The sequence below is a fragment of the Daphnia pulex genome, chromosome 7 (genome assembly GCF_021134715.1).
Source record: "Daphnia pulex isolate KAP4 chromosome 7, ASM2113471v1".
Taxonomy (NCBI): Eukaryota; Metazoa; Arthropoda; class Branchiopoda; order Diplostraca; family Daphniidae; genus Daphnia; species Daphnia pulex.
In genome coordinates this window covers 11,575,842-11,595,704 of record NC_060023.1, presented here as the reverse complement: position 1 = coordinate 11,595,704, position 19,863 = coordinate 11,575,842, and the positions used below count along the sequence as shown (strand labels likewise).

The 19,863-nt window shown below is 41.9% G+C and overlaps 3 protein-coding genes and 1 long non-coding RNA gene across 8 annotated transcripts; 1 reads left to right on the top strand and 3 right to left on the bottom strand.

Moving 5' to 3' along the window:
- Positions 1–8: 8 nt before the first annotated feature.
- Positions 9–1,925, top strand: LOC124196651. Of its 2 annotated transcripts, XR_006875779.1 has the most exons (5): positions 9–90; positions 156–405; positions 479–587; positions 672–927; positions 1,753–1,925. It is a non-coding gene; the product is annotated as an uncharacterized LOC124196651 (long non-coding RNA). The 2 variants fall into 2 exon arrangements; XR_006875778.1 differs by having other exon boundaries at positions 36–405.
- Positions 1,926–2,622: 697 nt separating this feature from the next.
- On the bottom strand, positions 2,623–8,383 carry LOC124198596 (gustatory and pheromone receptor 39a-like). Of its 4 annotated transcripts, XM_046594511.1 has the most exons (13): positions 7,798–8,383; positions 7,264–7,737; positions 7,149–7,211; positions 6,978–7,067; positions 6,838–6,917; positions 5,808–6,706; positions 5,585–5,720; positions 5,382–5,527; positions 5,205–5,320; positions 4,844–5,109; positions 4,635–4,749; positions 3,586–4,147; positions 2,623–3,478 (listed from the first exon to the last, which is right to left on the bottom strand). In XM_046594511.1, exons 1-5 carry the CDS (start codon positions 8,227–8,229, stop codon positions 6,843–6,845), a joined length of 1,134 nt encoding a protein of 377 aa, XP_046450467.1. In that variant the 5' UTR covers positions 8,230–8,383; the 3' UTR covers positions 2,623–3,478; positions 3,586–4,147; positions 4,635–4,749; positions 4,844–5,109; positions 5,205–5,320; positions 5,382–5,527; positions 5,585–5,720; positions 5,808–6,706; positions 6,838–6,842. The 4 variants fall into 4 exon arrangements, 2 of the variants coding, with proteins under 2 accessions (XP_046450467.1, XP_046450466.1); XM_046594510.1 differs by having other exon boundaries at positions 6,838–7,067; XR_006876621.1 differs by lacking the exons at positions 5,585–5,720; positions 5,808–6,706; positions 6,838–6,917; ... (2 more) ...; positions 7,264–7,737; positions 7,798–8,383 and having other exon boundaries at positions 4,592–4,749; positions 5,378–5,396.
- Positions 8,384–8,691: 308 nt separating this feature from the next.
- Positions 8,692–12,796, bottom strand: LOC124198595 (97 kDa heat shock protein-like). Its single transcript, XM_046594509.1, has 12 exons — positions 12,572–12,796; positions 12,044–12,163; positions 11,594–11,984; positions 11,364–11,534; positions 11,149–11,289; positions 10,983–11,083; positions 10,586–10,918; positions 10,258–10,519; positions 9,925–10,194; positions 9,614–9,853; positions 9,255–9,536; positions 8,692–9,178 (listed from the first exon to the last, which is right to left on the bottom strand). The coding sequence occupies exons 2-12, from the start codon at positions 12,157–12,159 to the stop codon at positions 9,035–9,037; spliced, it is 2,451 nt and encodes an 816-aa protein (XP_046450465.1). The 5' UTR covers positions 12,160–12,163; positions 12,572–12,796; the 3' UTR covers positions 8,692–9,034.
- A 395-nt stretch (positions 12,797–13,191) lies between these two features.
- LOC124198592 (titin homolog) lies at positions 13,192–19,779 on the bottom strand. Its single transcript, XM_046594498.1, has 8 exons — positions 19,405–19,779; positions 19,168–19,343; positions 18,925–19,077; positions 18,379–18,839; positions 17,553–18,312; positions 13,769–17,491; positions 13,578–13,706; positions 13,192–13,509 (listed from the first exon to the last, which is right to left on the bottom strand). Exons 1-8 carry the CDS (start codon positions 19,499–19,501, stop codon positions 13,408–13,410), a joined length of 5,601 nt encoding a protein of 1,866 aa, XP_046450454.1. The 5' UTR covers positions 19,502–19,779; the 3' UTR covers positions 13,192–13,407.
- Positions 19,780–19,863: the final 84 nt, after the last annotated feature.

The window sequence follows — 19,863 nt, the reverse complement described above, 5'->3', positions numbered from 1 at the left end:
ATAAGGGTTTCTGACAGAAGAACTCCACCGTTAATAGAACCCTTTTGTGATTACGAATACTCAATTGAACTTCGTTTGTAGGTTTATGGTGTAGGTTTATCTTGACCTATTTTCCTTATTATTTTATCTATTACATCCATTTCTTCAAATTCTAGAAAGTCAGTCTGTCAGTCCAACAATTAAGTTGACTTAGTGCTAAAGTAGCTTTCCATCCATTAGATCCTTATGCTGTCAAAAGCCTGAAATTCATATTTGAAGCCTGCATACAGTGGAATTAGACAAAAGTTTTTGTGCATGAAAGCATGGATCTTTTCTGAATCTTGCAAGTGTAACCTGTGTCAGAATGTTTGTCGAGTGTACAACTGTTTCTACAGCCGCTCAGAAGGCAACCCAGCTGAGAGATAGGTAGAGTTTTGTTTTTCATATGTAAATTTGTAAATAATATAGATAATTTTCCTTATCCAATTGCTAATTACAGTTCCAGTTTCAGTGAATGTACATGAAGAGTGTGAGTGCATTTAGTACATTTCCAGATCTGCTTGATCAAAGTCAAATGCCTTACTGAATTTGTCACCCAAATGATAAAGGTAAACATCATTATCACCTTTTACCATGCTACTATGAGTTAATTTTGTTTAAGCTTCCTTTTAATTCCCAACTCCTTTTTACAGAACTATTTATGACGTCCTCTGAGATCGCGAGTCGGCCGCCAGTTCAATCTACAACGCAGTTTCTTCATGGAATCGTGAGTCCTGAACCAGCGCTGGTTTTTGTCCATGACAGAAGAAGGACTTCTACCAACGTTCGGGTCCTTATCTTCACCACGTACGCTGCTTCCTGTGCTTCATTGGCGAATTAAATAACTTCAGTGTTCGCTTCCGCCCGCTGTGACACACCTGTCATCATTCACCACGGGATTATGCCCAGGTACCCAACATTTGATTTATTTTCGTAGGTTATCTACCAATAGTCTAGTTGAGTTAGACTCTGTCTGTGTAGTAGTTTCCAAAATCAGGCCTTTCTTACGCGCCAACGAAGTTTAACATTGAAGTTTCTTTTTTCCAACGCTAGATGGCTTTTTGAAAATTTAAAGCTGTCAAAACAGTCAGTTTCAGAAACTTTGCACATGGCTTTTAACATTTATCGGCAGTTATTTTTTTGAAATATTTAGTGATAACTGACGATTACTATGCCAGCAACAAAGCTCACTTGTTAAATTTTCGATATTTTGCTTTTTTTTTCTACTTCCGGTTTGCTCATTTCAGTCTGTAGTTCAGTAAATATTCATTTGAGGAGCAAAAGAACCACATATTCGTGATCCTCGTAAAATTTGTGGTAAAGTTCATGTTATATTTTTTACGTTTTCGTACTTCCGGTTTCGAAAATTTTCCTGAACTATAGTTCAGGAAAATTCTCGATTTTGGCCAAATTTTGGATTTCGTTTAAATCACACCTAATCGACCCCAAATTTCATGGAGATCACGAATATGTGGTTTAATTTGATGACAGCTCAATGGTTGAGGCGCTGTGGTTACTTCCGGTCTACTTCCGGAATTTTTTTTTTAGACTAGCAAGTGAGCTTTGTTATGTGTACAGTTCTCAATATTGTTAGGTAGATTTTAAGCAATTTAAAGCGCGCCTTTGAAGTTTTGAGCAAAAAAAAAACAGATCAATGATCCCATATGTATTATGTGACTATTATGTAACTTTTATTGGCATGTCACTTAATAAGAATTGTTTGTCTTGATTCAGGTAATGCAGAGGAGACGTCGAGAAGATGGATTTTCCCATCTTTAACAGTCGTCACCGGTCTCCATCGGACGTTGCCCCTGCTCCTGGTGCGAACGAAACTCGGTGAAATCGCGACCGACACCGAGACTCGTCATCAACTTGGATAATCGTATTGTTGGTATTATTGTGTTAGTGTTAGTTAACCCGTTGGCTGCCACACCTTTGTTCTCCACTGCACGGGCCGCGCTGTTCGGTCTCGTGGTTTAAAAGCCGCGGGGTCGGGGAGTCGCCAAGCCCAAACTTTGCCGCAAGGCAAGCCTGTTAAAAGGCAATGCACCTTAGTCCTCCCCTTGTCAGCACGGACTTGTCAGCAATGGCAAGTCCCACTTGGTCATGGATCCTTCAGACGTGGCGCGTAGAGTAGTAGAGTGCAACCTACGGGTTGTATGGCGTGGCAGCCAACGGGTTAACTTAAGTGTATGTATGTATGCATGTGACTGTAAAATGTGGTGGAATTGTGGGTGGAGGTGGGACAATATAACACAATTCTTTTCAAAGTTATTTGTTCATTGTCTCTTAATTTATACCAAGTTTTGTTTAGGAATTTCCTCAACTTCAAAGTCTTTCATTTATACCAAGATCAACCACTTCCCTTTTACATATAAGATTTGCAAAAATCAACAGTTACAAGATTCTTTCGTAACTTCCCTTGAAACTTCACGTCGAACCACTAAAACAAATCCGTATGCAGAGCGATTAAGGCAGTAATCACTTCCAAAACATAACAGACAAATCACAACGTAGGATACTGGCCTTAGAGAAGTCCAACACCAATAGACACCTGCCGCAACGTTGACAGGCTTGAAGTTACTACCAAGTCTTACAAACGAATTACCGGCATTAGAAATTTTATTTTCTCAATCAAGATCAACAATTAATTCCCAATGACCAACGACCATGAAGAAAACCGACATATCTAAATAAAATCAAATAGAAATTTCGGGTCTAGCATTTAGAAATTTCATGTAGTAAGTTGCGGAAGCGTTTGTGGTGTAATGTTCGGCTTCCTTAATGGTGTGGTAACTCAGCACAGAGTAAAACTTCGGAGCTTCGGTGTAGTAGGTGGTAGCAGCATAAGAAGTGGTGTAATACTCAGTTGCCTTGGTGGTATAGTACCTGGGAGAAGCGCGGGCTGTAGTATAGAAAACTGGAGCCTCGGTTTAGCATTCCGGTTTAACGTAGTACGAATATGCAGCTGTCTTGGTGGTGTAGTACTCCGCTCCCTTGGTGGTGTAGTACTCCGCTCCCTTGGTGGTGTAGTACTCCGCTCCCTTGGTGGTGTAGTACTCCGCTTCCTTGGTGGTGTAGTACTCCGCTTCCTTGGTGGTGTAGTACTCCGCTTCCTTGGTGGTGTAGTACTCCGCTTCCTTGGTGGTGTAGTACTCCGCTCCCTTGGTGGTGTAGTACTCCGCTCCCTTGGTGGTGTAGTACTCCGCTCCCTTGGTGGTTTAACACGGGGCTGAGTTAAACATCGAAGCTTTGGTGTAGAAGTTCGGGACATCATAAGTTATGGTGTAATACTCTAGGGCCTTGGGGGTGTAGTATCCGGTTGCTGCGTATGTTGTTGTATAGTAAGACGCCGGCGTTGCGGTTTGGTATCCGCCATACCCAGGAGACATCGGTACACCAGTGGTCAACCCAGCCATCAAGGATAATACAACCAACAGCAGCACGACGCCATAGTTAACTAGACGGTACAAAATATGAACATCAATTTTCAATATGAAATGTCATATTAACAAAGAGAAAAAAATAATTAAGTGATACAAAACTCCATGTTGAAACAATATTTACCGTTTGGTTGTAGTATAATACTCGGTGGCCTTGGTAAACAGGAGCCTCAGTTTGGTAGTAGCTTGGAGCAGAGTAATACTTGGGTTCCTCGGTGTAGTAAACTGGGGCACTGTACGTTGATGTGTAACATGTGGCCTCTTCGGTGTAGTAGTTGGGGGCTTCGTCATAGTAGCTAGGTGTAGCGTAGGTTGTGGTGTAGTTAACTGCAGCCTTGGTGTAGTATTTCAGTTCAACGTAGTATGAAGGAGCAGCTGCTGTGTTGTAAGCCTAGGCTACGTAGTACTTCACCGCCTCAGTTGTAGTGCCTCGGGGATGTAGTACTCAGGCGCTTTGGTGATGTAACTCGGGGCAGCGTAATTTGTAGCGTAACTCTTGAGCCTTGGTGGTGTAGCACTTGGGGGCCTCGGTGTTGTAAGTAGATGTTTCGAAGGCGGCGGCGTGGTGTAGTATTCTTTCGCTGCTGTTGCTTAGTCTCCACGATGACCAGAAGACATCAGTAAACCCGTGGTCGACCCAACCTTCAACGATAAGACACCAAACAGCAGCACGGCGCCAGAGTGAACTAAACAATATAAACGATTTGAACATTATCGAATATAAACTCATAACTACTAATATAAACTGAAAACAAGACAAAATTGATTCACGACTCGAAATAAAGATGAATTTTTGCCCATGATTGCGAACTGGTTGTACAATGAAGAAGGAAGTTGGTGACAAATAGTGGGCTGCAGTTGTTGCCGTGATGGAGATACTCACTCGACTGATCCCTATCGACTTTTCTCTTGCCATTTATACGACTTTTTCTCACCCTGACCCCTCTCTTAAGCCTTACGCCCCTATTAAACTTGCTCGATAATAAAGCAAACACTTTCTGTTCTCACCCAACCTTACACCACCGCATTGACAGATTTACGTAATGATCTCCGCGACCTTCAAGCGTGAAGGACATGCATATTGGACGTTGCTGGGGGTGGGTATACAACAAACAATATCAAATTAATACCAAATGGTTGTGGCTTAATACGAATGGAATCAGGATGTAGTACTCGGGCTCTTTAGTGATGCATCTCGCAGCAGCATAAATTGTAGTGTAATACTTTGAAGCCTCGGTGGTGTAGTATTTCAGGACAACAACCAACAGCAGCACGACGCCACAGTTTACTATACAATAAATTATAGGAACATAATTATGCAACAGACATTATTTAAAAAAGGAGAGTTGATACACAATTCCATGTAGAAAACTGAAATTTACCGCTTTATACGATGAAGAAGGCAGTTGGTGACAAATTGTGCGCGGAAGTTGTTGTCGTGTCGGAAAAGGCTTTTCTCTCCTTTAATGCAACTTGTCTGAAGCCTTGGTGGTGTAAGCTGGAGCAGCATTGGTTGATGATGAGTATTAAGACAGCAATGTTGTGCTTTGATATCCACCATACACAGGACCAGGAGACATCGGTACACCAGTGGTCGACCCAACCGTCAGCGATTCAACACCCAACAGCAGAACAACGCCATAGTTTACTAGACAATAAATAATTTGAACATTAATATTCAAAAATTACTGACTAAAAACAATAGAAATTGATACTAAATAACAGAAGTAACAGAATATTTACCCATGATTGCGAACTGATGATACGATGAAGAATGCAGCTGGTGACCAATAGTGCGCTGAAGTTGTTACCGTGTCGGAGATACTCGTTCGACTGATCCTTGTCGACTTTTCTCTCTCCTTTTATACGACTTTTTCTCACCCTGACCCATATCTTAAACCTTGCGGCTATTTTACCTACTTGATAATGATGTTACACGTGTCGTCCTCACCCAACCTCTACACCACCGCATTGACAGTTTTACGTAATGATCTCCTTGACCTTCGAAAGTGAAGGAAATGCAAACTAGCCTTTCCTTCTTTAGGTTGACGTTGATGGGGATGGGTCTACAAAAACCAAAATCAAAATGAATATCAAATGGCTGAGCCTTGCGGCTATTGTACCTGCATGATAATGATGAAACACGTCCAGTTCTCACCCAACCTCTACACCGCCGCATTGACAGTTTTACACAATGTTTCCCTCGACCTTCAAGCTTGAAGGATATGCAAACTGGCCGGCCCGTCTGCAGGTTGAAATCTACAATGTTAAAAGATTATAACGATTATTGGCTATTAATAAATTATTGCATTTTTTTGAAAAAAACAGGTAGTTACTTGAAAGTACCTTTACATTTGTTATGTGTGTTTGTCATCTAGGTGTTTGTCAAAATGGGAGCCACCCGCCTCAATACTTCTTGCATGCCTCTGATAATATTGCTCTCAAGTCTCAACGATGGGCTAATTTTAATTCTGTCATGGCCAAAATTGAAAGCAACTGTTCAAGCTGATGGAGCTCCATGAGTAGTGCCACATTTTATGGTCTTTGACACCAATCGGCCAATAGTTTGTACATCACCGTCAGTTTCTTCCTGGCTGCCATTTTCTTCGACAAGGATGTTTTTTGCAATGCAGTATTTGCGATTGCGCCCATGTTGGTCATGATCCAAATATTCAAGAAACTGACAGGAGAAATTTAGAAATTTCGTTAAAATATCCAGAAAATGCTATATTAACTTAAAGAATACACAAATAGTAGAAAGTTCAAAAATAAATGAAAAACTGATAAGGAATGACCATGTTACTTACTGCAGACGAACTTATTAAAATGCGGGGTTGCATTTATGAAGCTCGATGCCGATTTCCACTCCACAATCATTTTTTTAAAAAAAAGGAACTTTACAGGCGAGTTTCATTCGTCCCCGTCCCAAAATGCCTCGCCCTGGATCCCTTCGGAAAATTTGTTTTAGCTGCTTAGCTGTACCGGAAAATTTGCCTTTCCCCCTTTCCATGGCTACGAAAAGGAATTACCTTGTCAGGAACCTATACCCCCCTCAACCCCACAAACGCCATGGTACAAATTCTTCCACACAAAGTTCCCCTACGTTACGATTTGCTTCGTAATGCAAGCTCTGGTAAATGCAAGATTCGAATCATTAATCCAAAGGTGAATGTGTGGAAAATCTAGAGCCATCATTTCCGTCTTTGAATCAAAATACGGGGGGTAGTTTGATTTTCCCCATGCATCTAAATAAGCATGGGAAAACAAAAGCAAATAAAAATTTCTTTTTAAAAACCAAGTAGCTAACAGCTTTAATTCACATCAGTGAAGTAATTGTTACAGTGATGCTAAGAAGTTAAAACTTAAAAGCACATACATTATCTATTGTTGTAATGGATCCTCCAGTAAATAAAATTGATTGATTATAATGAAGTAACTAAAAGTTGTACCAATCAGCTGCATGTGGAACAAAATACTATTCAGAAATTTTTCTTTGTAACACCCTAATTTAGTCACCTTTAGTACAAGTTTGTGGTTAATTTTTACCAGTCCATACGCGGATATGGAAGGCGCAGAATGATGCACCTGAATAAGAAGAGTTCCTGTCTAAGGAGAATTGAGAAACACATTATTATTAATAAATCAAAACCATATGTTTCGTTTTGACAAAATATTTATTCCATTCACCAGTCGTTGTGTCTCAAGAGTTGCGGTTGGTAGCTTGCGGATTGTTTGTATAATATTCGTTGCCTATAAAATTTAATTTAGGATAAGTAATTAATTTAAAAAAAATACGGCATACCTTTATTTGAAGTCTGCTGGCGACGATACAAACGATCCAAAATTGGAAAAAAAGCTCTAATGAGTACAAGGTATGATAAATGCTTGACCTGGATTTGTGTACGTTTAATCCTACAGAGACTTGGAAAACTGAATTAATCATCCGCAGGAAGATGCAACAAATGTCGATCAGAAGAATTGGTCCGAAGCAACGGTTAATCGAGTCAACGTACACGCAAGCCAATGCGTGAGTATGTTTCCATTTAAGAATAGATGAAGCATCAGGAGGATTCAAATACCGACTTGCTTCATCAATTTCATTTTTCAGTTGACTAAACACATCTGAAGCACTAAGGGCGCAAACAATAAACAAACTGGATCCACAAATTCTGTAGATTTCCGCCAAAATTAATGCAAAGAGTTTTCCATGTAGGATAAAGGTAAGATGAGGGCTTAAAGCAGTGTAAACTATTCCTGATGCCAAAAGGTATAGTTCCTGTTGATAACAATGTGACATAAATTGATTATTGCACTTTTAAAATTATAATTCTATTACTATCACTATGACGGCAACTACAGCTGATGATGAAACTATCCTTAAATGTACATAGAATTTAAAATCGAATCTTCTTCCGATGCGCTGAACAACCTGCCACATTTCCTTCCAATTAGAGCGAGCCATAAAATGAACAGTTAGTTGGATTCCAACGGAATGAAACGCATTGTTGTAGGTGTCAACCATAACGTTCGTGATAACGACTAATGATATGTTCGAAGGAGGATCCGAGTCCACCACCCTCATGAAAAACTTTGTGGTGTCGACACAATCGAATACGTGCCAAAATGCAGTGTACACAAGACATAGCAAAGAATAAAAATTAAACCAACTGTTGTTAGGAGAAACTAAAGGATCTCTCAAATCAAAACCGATGAAGCGCATAGCTATTAATATGGGCTTCCAACCCCACTCAAGATTTTCTTCGTTCATTCCGTCTACCTACGAAGAGATCAAAGTCGGACTCGGATCAACGCAGGCCGAACTTTGTTAAATTCTAGAGAAAACTGCTGCTTTTATAACAAGGATCACTATGGCAACTTGGCAAAACAAATTATTACCCTAAGACCTCTGCTGCATAAGTAACTCCGAATCTATAATTGAAGCGTACACCAATTAACCACATTAACTCTATTGATTACTTACTCAAATATCACGCTTGATAAGACACTGGCTGCTATTCTAAGTGGGATGGACTTGTTCTAGTTTTACCTGGAAGCTGGTTAAACAGATCAATTAAATTAATAAAATTGTGTATCTTAAATTTTATACCATGTAATTTATTTGTTCCGGAAAATTACTGTGACAAAATTCGCCTTTTCAATTTCCTGGATGCCTTGCAATATCCTAAAAAGGTTAGTTGGGTCTGGGGTGCCGCATATAGACATACCGTAATGAACTAATGAAACGGTTTTATTTGTTTTCTTAAAGTGGATATAAGGTAAAGTTATTCAGCATCGACATTCAAGATGTGGCGAGAAATTTTCTGCTGAAAGAAAAATAAACAAATACATGAAGTTGGGAAAGAAGGAAATATCCGTTTCACCACAGTCGGCTGGGAAAACGATCTAACATAAAGGAAACAAATTCGGCCGAGGATCACTAGACCAACATTTATGATTTAGTTTGACGTGACGGGGAAAAAAGTCCTGATATTAATAGATCATAAGCTGTTCATTTTATTTTTTTAATGTTTTCCAATTGAATTGTGGCTAAAGTACGAGTCCCAAGACCCAACTCACTCCGTCTCCATCTTCTCACCAGTAGGTGGAGCGGCGTTGGCAGCATCCTCTGGCTTGCCCGACTGTGCAGCTTCAGCCGGTGGGGCAGGAGGCTGTGGTTTGGGTTTGTTCAAAACTGGATTCATGCTGCTTTCAAAAGCCTGCAAGGAAATTTATATTGCATGTTAATCATCGTAACCTGAGAATTATTCGGGATGAGGTAGTGGGATCATTTACCTGCTGTTCGCTATGGAAGGCAGCAGCTTTAATAGGCAAGTCCTTAGTCTTAAGAGTTGCCTTCACACGGCTGATGTTGGCATCCAACCAAGAAGTTTTTTCGGCAATTGCTAGTTCCAACTTCTTGGCTTCTTCGGGCGTCCAGTGATCGTAGGCTGCATCACCACTATGATAAGCAGTGTACGCTTTCTTGAAACGATTCAAAGAAGCAGCAAACATTTCGGCGGCACGAGGAGTGCTTTCATGATCACGCTTACGGGCCTGTGCAGGAGCAGCTAAATTCTAAACGTAATAAAAATTAAAACAAATATTAAAACTTTGCCGAGATAGCATTGTAGCAAAATGTCATTTTAACCAACCTGAAGCTGCTGCAATTTTTCGACGTATTCGTTTTTCTTGCAGTCTTCGCCTTCATCATAAAGCCAACTCTCAGTGGTATCGGCCATTTTAACAAGTTCATCTCGAACATTTGGCTCAATATAACATTCCAAGTCGTCAGAATCGTTGACGCGGCCGCGAATGTTTAGAACGAACTCTTCCAGTGCGTTCTTCGAGTCAATGCGGTCTCTCTCCTGGTTATCAACTGATCGGAAACCAGCCTACAATAGAATGACAGATATTTTTAAAAATCCTTGGAATCCTTCGTTAAATAACGAAAAAAAAAACTTACTTCACGTTCCGTCAACTCTTGTATCTTTTGTTGAGTAAAACTGCTGGTTTTACTTTCAAACTGAAGATCGATAGCTTTGACAATTTGTTTAGTTTGAGCAGGCTGAGCTGCGGCTGCTTTTTCACCCTCTTGTGTTTCCCCTTCATTGGTGTCCATTTTAGTTACATCCGCTGCTGGTTCTTGGTTTTCTGGAGACGTTTCCGTTTCCATGCTTTCCGTTTCAGTGTTGGCCGCCTCTGCAGTGACTTCACTATTGGTTTGAGTAGTTCCCTGTAAAATAAAGAAAATGAGCTATATTCAATAACCCAAAAATTCAACCTAGTAAAATTATACCTGTTTCTCCATCATGGTGGCTGACACCACCTGAAGGATTCCGTGAAGGTTCAATCGAACCTTAACTTTAACTTTTTGCGCTTCACCCTGAGCGCCAGGCTTTACACCTTGAATGTGAAATTGAGATATAGTATCGGATTTCTGAATGTGACCGACATCAGGATCGACATAACGAGCAGTCAACACAAAAGGACTCTTTCTGAAGAATGTTAGAATCTTGGAGAAAGGAACGCTATGAAACTTGGGGAATACTTCCATCTCTCTAAAAATAAATGAAATATAAAAGATCAGCGACTTCAACTACCAATCGACAAAAAGATAAACTTACCCGTGCTCAACGTCTTCGCCGCTCCAATTCAAGTTGATTGCATAGGGCTGAAGATCGGTAAGAGAGAATTCACGGACCTTGAAACTAGGAGACAGCATGGCAGCCATAATAGCAGCGCCACGGGCAACGCATTCGTCCTGATTTAGAGTTGTGGAGGGTGGTTTGCCAAAGACCTGCTCGATTAGTGATTTGACAGCAGGGATACGAGTCGAGCCACCAATAAGTTCAATCTCAGAAATATCTTCCTGTTTCAGTCCCGATTCGGCAAGACATCGTCGCAATGTGTTTTCAACTCGTTCGAAGAGAGGGGCGCAAAGCTCTTCCATGTCGGATCTAAAAATATTCACATGAAACGACTTGATGACACATCAAAGAAGTATTTTAAGCTTATATTTACCTTTTCATCTTTGCAGAGAAATCTCTTTCATCGATCAGGCATTCGACGTTAATAGGAAGGGCAGAGACGTTCGCAGACATTTGACGTTTCAATTTATCAACCTAAAAATATTGAACGTTATATTACTTATCTGACAAGAGCGAATGATTGTTATTTATTTTCAAACCTCAGCTAAGAGACGAATCCAGGAACGCTTGTTTTTGGTCACATCGCTTCCTGGCTTGTTAAATCCTTGTGCCAATTGATGAGCGATGGTAATATCGATGGAGCGACCTCCCAAGGCAGGATCGAAGGTGCAGGCCAACATCTAGAGATAATAGAATAAATGTTATTGCACAATGGATGAAGATAGGATGAAGTAATAACAATAAAAATGTATACCTTCACTTTGCCTTTGTGGAATGCTGAAATAGCAACCTGCAAAGCCGAAGAACCAAAATCAACGAAAGCGACATGACGGGGAGGCTGTTCGGCATTTGGCAGGTCAGTGGAAGTGCGATAAAGACCGTATGCTACTGCAGCAGCGCTGGGCTCATTCAACAAACGCAAAACCTTAACATAAAAAACGATTAGAATGTTTTTAAAAAGTTGGCACTTTAAAAAAAATTTACCTGAAGATCGGCGATGGCAGCAGCATCTAAAAGAGCTCTTCTCTGCGCGTCAGTGAAAAAATATGGGACAGCAAGGACACACTCAAACACTTTACACTCCAAAGCAGATTCAGCAATATCTTTCACTTTTGTAAGAAGCATAGCAACAATTTGCCTCACGCCCAATGTGACTTCTTCTCCCAAATACCATACATTATATCCAACTTCTCCATCAGGTGTGGAAACCAGAGTTTGAGGCAAATGTTTCTGCTCCTCTGCTACCAAAGGATCATCAAATCGGAGACCAAGCAAACGCTTAAAAGCAAACACTGTGTTGCTGATGTTAGTAATGATCTGATTTTTGGCAGATGTTCCCATCATCCGGTTCTTTGAGGTAAGCGCCACAAAGCTCCTAAAAAAAACACAGAATCAATAACTGTTTTGGTAAATTTGATCAAACTGTTAACTTACGGTGTGTCACGCTGACTGTAATCATTGATAATAACTTCAATGCCTCCAGCTCTGGCAACACCAATGAAGCAAGATTCATTGCCAAAATCAATTCCAATTACTGGTGTAGTGGCCATCTTCCTATTACAACAACACAAATTGTCAGAAGTTGAAACCTTAAATGTTTTGACTGAAAGAAGACAGCACAAATAGAGAAGAAGTTTATAATTTTTTAAAGGAAATGACTCAACCAACTGGCAACTCTTTAAAGAGAAGGGAGAAAATGTCTAAAATTGGAATATGAGGAGAGAAATTGTATGAGTAAACAGCTTATATTTCTACCTATGCCCTATTCCAACGGCCAAAAATGGTCAAGCGAATGACGTTATGGATATTTAGGGGGAGGGAAATTTTCAGAGCCGGCTCGTTGCTAAGAAACCACGTGCGAAATGACGGCGATAATTTACAGAGATTCGCCAGTGTTAAGGATGGTCGTACAGAAGTAAGACAGAATACCATGCCAAGTATAAAGGAATAAAAATAGTTTACTTTATGTGAAGAAACAACACCAAATGATCAGGTATCAGGCACGAGGGTTCTCGGCAGCTTTAACGTGAGCAGAGCAGAGTACAACGTTTGGACGTTGGGAATCCGTGACAAACACTACACGAACACAGAGAGAGACAGACACCGACTGGAAAACGCTCGAAACAGTCGTTTTCACAGAATCCGTAGACGGCAACAACGTTTATGCTGGCGCTAGTGTACACTCAAGAACTAGCCAGACTGTTCTAGAACTAATGTTTCGTAACGTAAAAAACGCGGTTTTCATCAACAAAATTGAATTAAGTAGACTATTTTATTTTTCGAGAAAAATCTAGATATTTTTTTACGTTTAATTATTAATCGTTAGAATTGATATCGAAATATTTTCGAGAATTTTTTTTAAAGTCTACATCTAGATGTTCTTTTGTTTTGTGATAACGACATGGGATTTTTAAAATCAATATCTGCGTTAGATTCACTTCCGTCTTTCCAAATAATAAAATTACAAACGCATGAAAATGAATGAAGACATTTAATTGAACTATTTTCGAAGTCGAAGAGTCGATTTGGCAACAGTTTAAATGACTTCCATTAAGTAGAATAATGTAATAATATGAAATCAATCGTTTTTATGTCATATTTAATTTAAAATGTGAACATATGTGTAATATCTTGCAAACCTGGAAAAAAAAAATTACATGGTGGGCCAAAACATGAAATGGTAACCATTCATTTCGCAAAAATAATTAATGGGCGAGAAAGATTTGTCGATTTTTAAATTATTTCGAAAACTCATTTGTTTACGTCAATAGTCAAATCAGGGCTTCCTGCAAATGATTTTAAACTTCCTTTTTATGTTGGTAGCGGAACTTTTTGACGTAACCTTTGACCATTTCTTTGATTTTGATGGGATTTATTTCGCCACTCTTCGTATGACAAATCTGGCAAACAGAAAGATTGACCACATTAGTTCGATATTAAGTTGAGCGCAGAAGAACGGAGATGTTACCTTGGGAACACATTTCCTAAGAATTTCCTTGTAGTCGCCCTTGGAAATACGTTTGCTGGTGTAGTATGGTTTGAGTGCCAAACGAACCTCTTCCACCACTCTCTCTTGACGGTTTAATTTCTTGAGAAACTGCAAAGCAAGAATTTGTTAAAACATTCAATTGGTAAGCAATAATAAATTAGTAAATTTACCTTTTCTTTGACTTGGAGTTCGACCGCCGAACTGGGACATTCTTCATTGCCATCTGGGCCTATAGTCGTCGTAATGGATACCGACGGATCCGTTCCAGCAGGTAGCGCCGATTTGACGGGCGTTGGTTTAGCTGCTGATTTCGAGTGCGAAATCTTGGGGGTTGGTTTCGACGCCGATCGTTGATTGCTGGTGCGTACACGTTGATGGCTGGCTGATTTTAAAATGGAGTCGAAACTTGAGCTACTGGATGCATTGGCCGAAGACGTCGGTATTTGAGATGGGGCCGATTGGCGTGGTTTACTGCTAGGTGTAACTTGACTTTGCTGAGGTTCATGATCAGACATGGGGGATGATGGAGACGCAGACGGCGGACCAAATATGTCACTTCCCTCACTGGGCGTCGGTGATGGTGGTGTCATTGGTCGACCGGGTTTTCCATGGATAGCGATCGACGTTGAAAATGACAGCTGGGGCGGCGCTGTTGAAGTCACCTTCATCACCTGATTGAGTAGCGGGGCCACTGCAGGAGGCAAAGGAAGCAATCCAGCGATATTGGGCGGAGGGAACGAAGTGTTGTACACTCCCGAAATCAAGTTTGAAGCATGCACTGCATAAGGAGGTGGGGCACTGGTCAGCAGCGGAGGAGGTGGAAGAGGTGGTGGAGGGAGTGATGTCATCGGAGGCATCAGCACGGCCCCAGGATGAGGAAGAGGGAAGGAGGGCATCATGGGCGGTGTTGGAGGAGGTGGCAAAGGAGGCAGAGTTGACAGCAATTTTGCTGACGCCATCACAGGACTGGGTGAACGTGACGGGGTTGAACCTCCACTGGAAGGAGTGTGAGTCGGTTGAGACGGATCGTAGGTGGAGGTAGGCAATGGTGATGCACAAACTGCTTTGACCGGTGGTGTGGCTGGTCTGAATATAGGAGAGACGTTGCCCGCTGCCTTGGCAGGAGAATGTACCACTCGACCTGGACCATCTGGTAATGGAAGATTCATCAGAAAATTGTCATCTTCTTTCATCTTCCCGGTCGAATCCGTGATGTTGTCTTGTGTTGTTTTCTGCAATTTACTGGGGCTAGTTTCCAATGTCGTCGACTGTTGCTGCTGCTGTTCTTCTTCTTCCTCCTCCTCTTCGGCGGCACCCAACAGAAGCAACGGATTGTTAAGCTTCTTGATGGAATTTGATTTAGAAGCCAAAGAAAATTTGACGGCCGCTGCTCCATGCTTTGAAAACAAAAGATTTTTCCCTCCGCCGCTCTTTGGTTTGATGGAAGTCAACGCCGAAGAGCCTTTCGTGAGGGGTACGGGAGGAGGTGGCTGAGGTGTTGAATGTTGAGCTTGAGGAAGCTGGGGAAGTTGTTGAGATGGCAGTGCGGGCGGAGGTAGAGGTGGCAGGGGTGGAAGATGCGGTTCTTCATCTGAATCAACAGAATCCGACAAGACAATGACATCGCTAGGTCGAGCATCGTCCAACGGAATTTCTCGACTCGTTTCTATGTCAATCAAGACAGGCTTAGATCGAGGTCGAATGGGTCGACCTCCTGCTGGACGTCCTCGACCTCTTCCTCGCATGACGTCTCTCCCTTCTTCCCCACGTCGGCTAGGAGTTGGCGGCATCGGCTTCTGGGTAGGTTCTTTGGCGCAACTGACTCCTTTACTTCCGTCTGGTGTGGTTGAATGTTTGTCTGGAGATTTGGATTCTAAATGCGGTTTCACCACTGCTTGTTTACTGGGTGTCGACGGTTCCGGTTTGCTGCTAGAATGAGGCTTTTTGTGAACCTTCTCAGTCGGCTCAGCTTTTGTCACGGGAGTAGAAGGAGGAGGCGGTTGTGACTTTTTGGATCGATCCGTCCGTTCTGGAGATGATCGAACTTCTTCTTTCATCTTCTTACTGCTACTCACAGGATCTTTGGATTCGGCCTTTCGTTTCTTCTTTTTAACCAGGGGTTTACTGGAACTACTCGAGCCAAAATGAAGGCTGACGACAATCTTGTCACCCGATGCGAAAACAGCTTTACTGGGTATTTCAATATCATCACCGCAAGTTGCATTAGGATCAGCCCCCAGCGCCCCCAATTCGCCACTTCTTTTCCCTTCCGAAGCTGTGTGAGATTTCTTATCCTTGTGTTTGTCTTTGATCTTTTTCTTCTTCTTCCCCTTTTTCTTCTTTTCTTTCGTTGATGATTTGTCGTCGCTTCTCTCTTTGGACCTGAGCGACGACTTGGTCTTGCGCTTCTTTCGCTCCCCATCGGATGACGAAGATCTCGACCGTTTGTGTTGATTCTCTTTTCCTTTCTTGCGTTCAGGTGATAGGGATGAAAGGGAAGTCGAAGATGATGAGGAAGAAGAAGAACTCGACGACGATGAGGAGGAAGTTCGTTTACGTCGAGGTTTGCTAGTCTTCTTGGACGAATGTTCTCGGCTTTTAGATTTCGAATCCGAACGTGACCGATGCTCCGACTTGGAGGACGAATGATGCCGATCGCTGCGAGATCTTTTCTCCACCACACGCCGGACGTCGTAATGCTTAATCTCTTGCCGTTTCGATCTCTTGTCGTCTGACGTGTCTTGTTCTTTTTTCGGTTTAACGTCGCCACGTCCTTCCACCACCTTGATGTCACCTTGATGACGATAATGACGAGTTTTGCCACTGTCCAGCTTTTTGAATGTGGAAGGAATACCTTCGTCCTCCAAAGACAGCTCTACCTTCCTCTCGCCTCCAATACCAGCAGACCGTAAGAATTCGCAGTCTTCCGTTTTGACGATAACTTCGTCACCGGTGGATTTCTTCTTTTTGGCGTTGGCACGCTTTTTGCTGGCAGCTTTCTTGTCCACAATCTCACCCTCTTCACAATCTTTGAGACCCTTTTTTTCAAGCGGTCGCTTCAGCGAGGCAGGGGGAGGAGTCAGCATCCGCACAATCCGGTTTGTGGAAGGTGGAGGTTCTTCATCTGAATCGTCTTGATCGGCTTCACTCTCGTCTAATTCGCCCTCTTCACAATCCGATATCTGTTCAAGGTGGTTGATCTCTCTCCTGGAATCGTCATCGTCACTTCCAAAAATGTCTTCCATTTTCTGCCTCCGTCCAGCACTTTTGAGCCCAGCTTCTGTTGGGGCAACCACAACCACCGGAGAAACCAATACAGCAGATTCGGTGGTTTCCAACGGTTCTTCAATTTTGACCACAGGTTCAACCGTTTTCACTGGATCTTTAGTTTCAGAATAAGTGGGGGCAGGAAGAGCTTCATCTTCATCCATGCATGCCAAAGAGTCTTGTTGAGTTTGAGCCAGCAGCGCAGAGGTAAGAGTCTCTTTCAGTGCCGATGTGATGGATGAAACAAGGTTTGCTTTCATTAAGTCGTTGATCATTGGTGGAGCAATTTGCCCTGTACGTGGACGAAGCTGTGGCCGAGAAACCACACCTCCTTTTGGGCCAAAAGTCAATGCAGCTGCTGCCACCGGAAGACCTCCATGCTGAAATTTATGTACGGTCGGCGGAGTTTGTGAAACTGGCGTCAATCGTACCTCATCTACCACATCTTCTTTTTCCACCTTTTCAAGCGCCTCTTCGTTTGAAAGTTTGCTAGCAGAATCGCCATCCGCTGGATCGCTACTTGATTCCGCTGAACGTCTACCGGAGTCTTCCGCGTCATCAGCAATATCATCGATAACCAATCCTTTCTCGTCATCTTCTTCCTCGGGAATTCGATTTTCCTCTGTCTATTTAAATAAAAATCGATGCAAAAACATTCTCAAATCATACTTTGACAATTAAATTTACCTCAATTTTGGACAAAATTTCAGGTGGATGATTCTCTTCTTCAATAGATTCAATATCACTGTAAAGGTCGACATCTTCTTCGTCAACATCATCTTTCTTATCATCCGGATCGGACTTCTTCTTTTGATCACGATTGGGATCTTCACCGCTGCCATCATCCCCACCCGAAAATCCATTTCCATTAGAGGAAAGAGTCTCTCCGCTCGGTTGACCGTTGCTCCGCGTACTACCATGATTAGTACTGTTAGAATTTGAAGATTCTTCCTTGGACGAACGACTTTGTTGATTTGTCGATGAATTACTGCCTTGATCTGTTGAATCACTTTGATGAGTGCTGTTACTTTTCTGAGGTTTTTGCGCTTGGTTTGGTTTGGGTTTATTAGCGGAAGCAGCTTGATGTTGTTGCCCCAAGCGATTAAGGGTCTCGTCAAGACGGCTGAGAGTAGCTTGGGAGGCCAATATAGCCCCTAATACTCGATTGGAGTTGGTATTCCGTGGTCTCGGACGAGTCACTTCGGTCTTTCCAAAAGTAGTCAATTGGGTTTGTGATGCTAAAATGCTACCAAGAAGATCTGGATTTCCAGTGCTGCTGCTGCTCAACTTGGGGGCTGAAGATTTCACTGGAACACTCATGGCGACGGATGGTGCGAATGAATAAATTGACTTTTGCGCCTTGCGACTCTCAGCTAGAATGGCAATCAAGGATTTCGGCTCTTTCTTCGGAGAAATGAGATTTCGGATACTTTCATCTTCATCATCACTGCAAATAAAGGAACAACGCTAATAAGGCAAACATAACATTTAATTTAGTGTAAATTGATCTTACTCGACACCGTCTAGCGCGTTCGGATTTCCAGTCAGGGAGAACTGACCAGGTTCAACTTGCGCAGAGCCCCAAGTCCCCTTGTCATACATCCCCAAAGAACCGGCCAATCTTTTACGAGGCTCAGGTATGGCAGCAGCTTTCTTCGATTTTCTGGTTTTCCTTCCCTTCGTCTTTTTGCGATACCTAGTTTTCCTCTTCTTGCCTTTCTTCTTCTTCTTTGCAACTGACGAGTTACGTAAGGCAATCTGCCTATTTCGCTGGACAGTTCTCCTTACTCGCAACGTCAAAGGAGCCCTTTGCCTAGCTGCACCCGCAATAGCCTGAGTACCATCACACTGCGGACAGAACCAATCTTCAATTGGTACTTCATCCAACGGTGGATCGAGGCAGTCCATATGATAGCCCTGATCACATCTATCACAAAGCAGCATAGTTTCTTCTCGGTCTACATTCCGACAAACCTATATCACACCAGACACATTATCACAACATGTTACACATTATTTTCACCTTACAAAATATGCGTAGGCCAATATAAATACATACTTGACACCCAGTAACATCAGGGAAAGGATCTTCCTCTTCATCTTTGCTCTGATTATCATTCACAGGAACTATCCTTACGATTTCACCATCTAAATCCAGTCTCACTAAAATATTGTCAAACTTACGACGATCATTAGGGCAAGTTTGGACAGTCTAAAAGAGAAAAATGAAGTGAATTATTCTGGAAAATCATGCATCTTGATTTCAGATCCTATCGTATTTTGTTCTGTGCTAGAATGTTACCTTTGACCACTCAAGAATACAGTCAAGACAAAACGGATGTCCACAGACTTCAGGAAAGCCAATGGCTTGGCCCTTAAATTTTAATAGGCAAATTGGACAAGTGGCGGAGTTTCCAGTGGAAGAGTCAGAGTCTGAGCTTTGAACCTCTTCCTCATTTTCACTCTCAACATCTGATTCTACAATAGATGAGTTAAAATACAAACAATGAAGAAATTTGAATTTCTAATCGTTGAATACCTGATTCGGAATCCGAATTGTTGTTCTCGACTACATCATTTGAAGTTGAAGGTACAGGATTGCCCGGCAAATCTCTGTGTGTAACTTGCAAATCCATCGTTAAACAGGAACAATTAGTCTATTAACTGACAATCCAACCGATTCATTACAGTATTACGTGTGCACTCATTAAATAACGCACAAATGCTTAAACAACATTAAAGAGTTTTGGGCCTTAACTTATGTCGCTTGCTCTCAAAACAACTAAAAGCCAGGAATCAGAAGATGCCTACATGCCCACGGTGGCATCTGCTGGCAATAATGTGAAACCTCAGCCAATTAAATTTATGCGCACCTTCGACGCCGTCTAGTGGGTTATTAGATACACACGACTTAACCTGTGTAGCCTTTGGTCTTTGGTTTCTTCTTTTTTTTTCTTTTTCTTCATTCATTTCGCTTTAATAAAAATGTAAAAAACTT

What these genes read in the sequence shown, in the direction of transcription:
- LOC124198596 (XM_046594510.1), bottom strand. Translation starts at nt 8,229, where the DNA reads ATGAACGAAGAAAATCTTGAGTGGGGTTGGAAGCCCATATTAATAGCT. An exon ending in TAGTTGCCGTCATAGTGATA is followed by an intron (nt 7,738 to 7,797) that starts GTAATAGAATTA and finishes TGTTATCAACAG; the next exon opens with GAACTATACCTTTTGGCATC. An exon ending in CTCTTGAGACACAACGACTG is followed by an intron (nt 7,068 to 7,148) that starts GTGAATGGAATA and finishes AATTCTCCTTAG; the next exon opens with ACAGGAACTCTTCTTATTCA.
- LOC124198595 (XM_046594509.1), bottom strand. Translation starts at nt 12,159, where the DNA reads ATGGCCACTACACCAGTAATTGGAATTGATTTTGGCAATGAATCTTGC. An exon ending in GGCGAAGACGTTGAGCACGG is followed by an intron (nt 10,520 to 10,585) that starts GTAAGTTTATCT and finishes ATTTATTTTTAG; the next exon opens with AGAGATGGAAGTATTCCCCA. An exon ending in CCACCATGATGGAGAAACAG is followed by an intron (nt 10,195 to 10,257) that starts GTATAATTTTAC and finishes TTTATTTTACAG; the next exon opens with GGAACTACTCAAACCAATAG.
- LOC124198592 (XM_046594498.1), bottom strand. Translation starts at nt 19,501, where the DNA reads ATGGATTTGCAAGTTACACACAGAGATTTGCCGGGCAATCCTGTACCT. An exon ending in AAATTTTGTCCAAAATTGAG is followed by an intron (nt 17,492 to 17,552) that starts GTAAATTTAATT and finishes TTATTTAAATAG; the next exon opens with ACAGAGGAAAATCGAATTCC. An exon ending in AACTCCAAGTCAAAGAAAAG is followed by an intron (nt 13,707 to 13,768) that starts GTAAATTTACTA and finishes CTTGCTTTGCAG; the next exon opens with TTTCTCAAGAAATTAAACCG.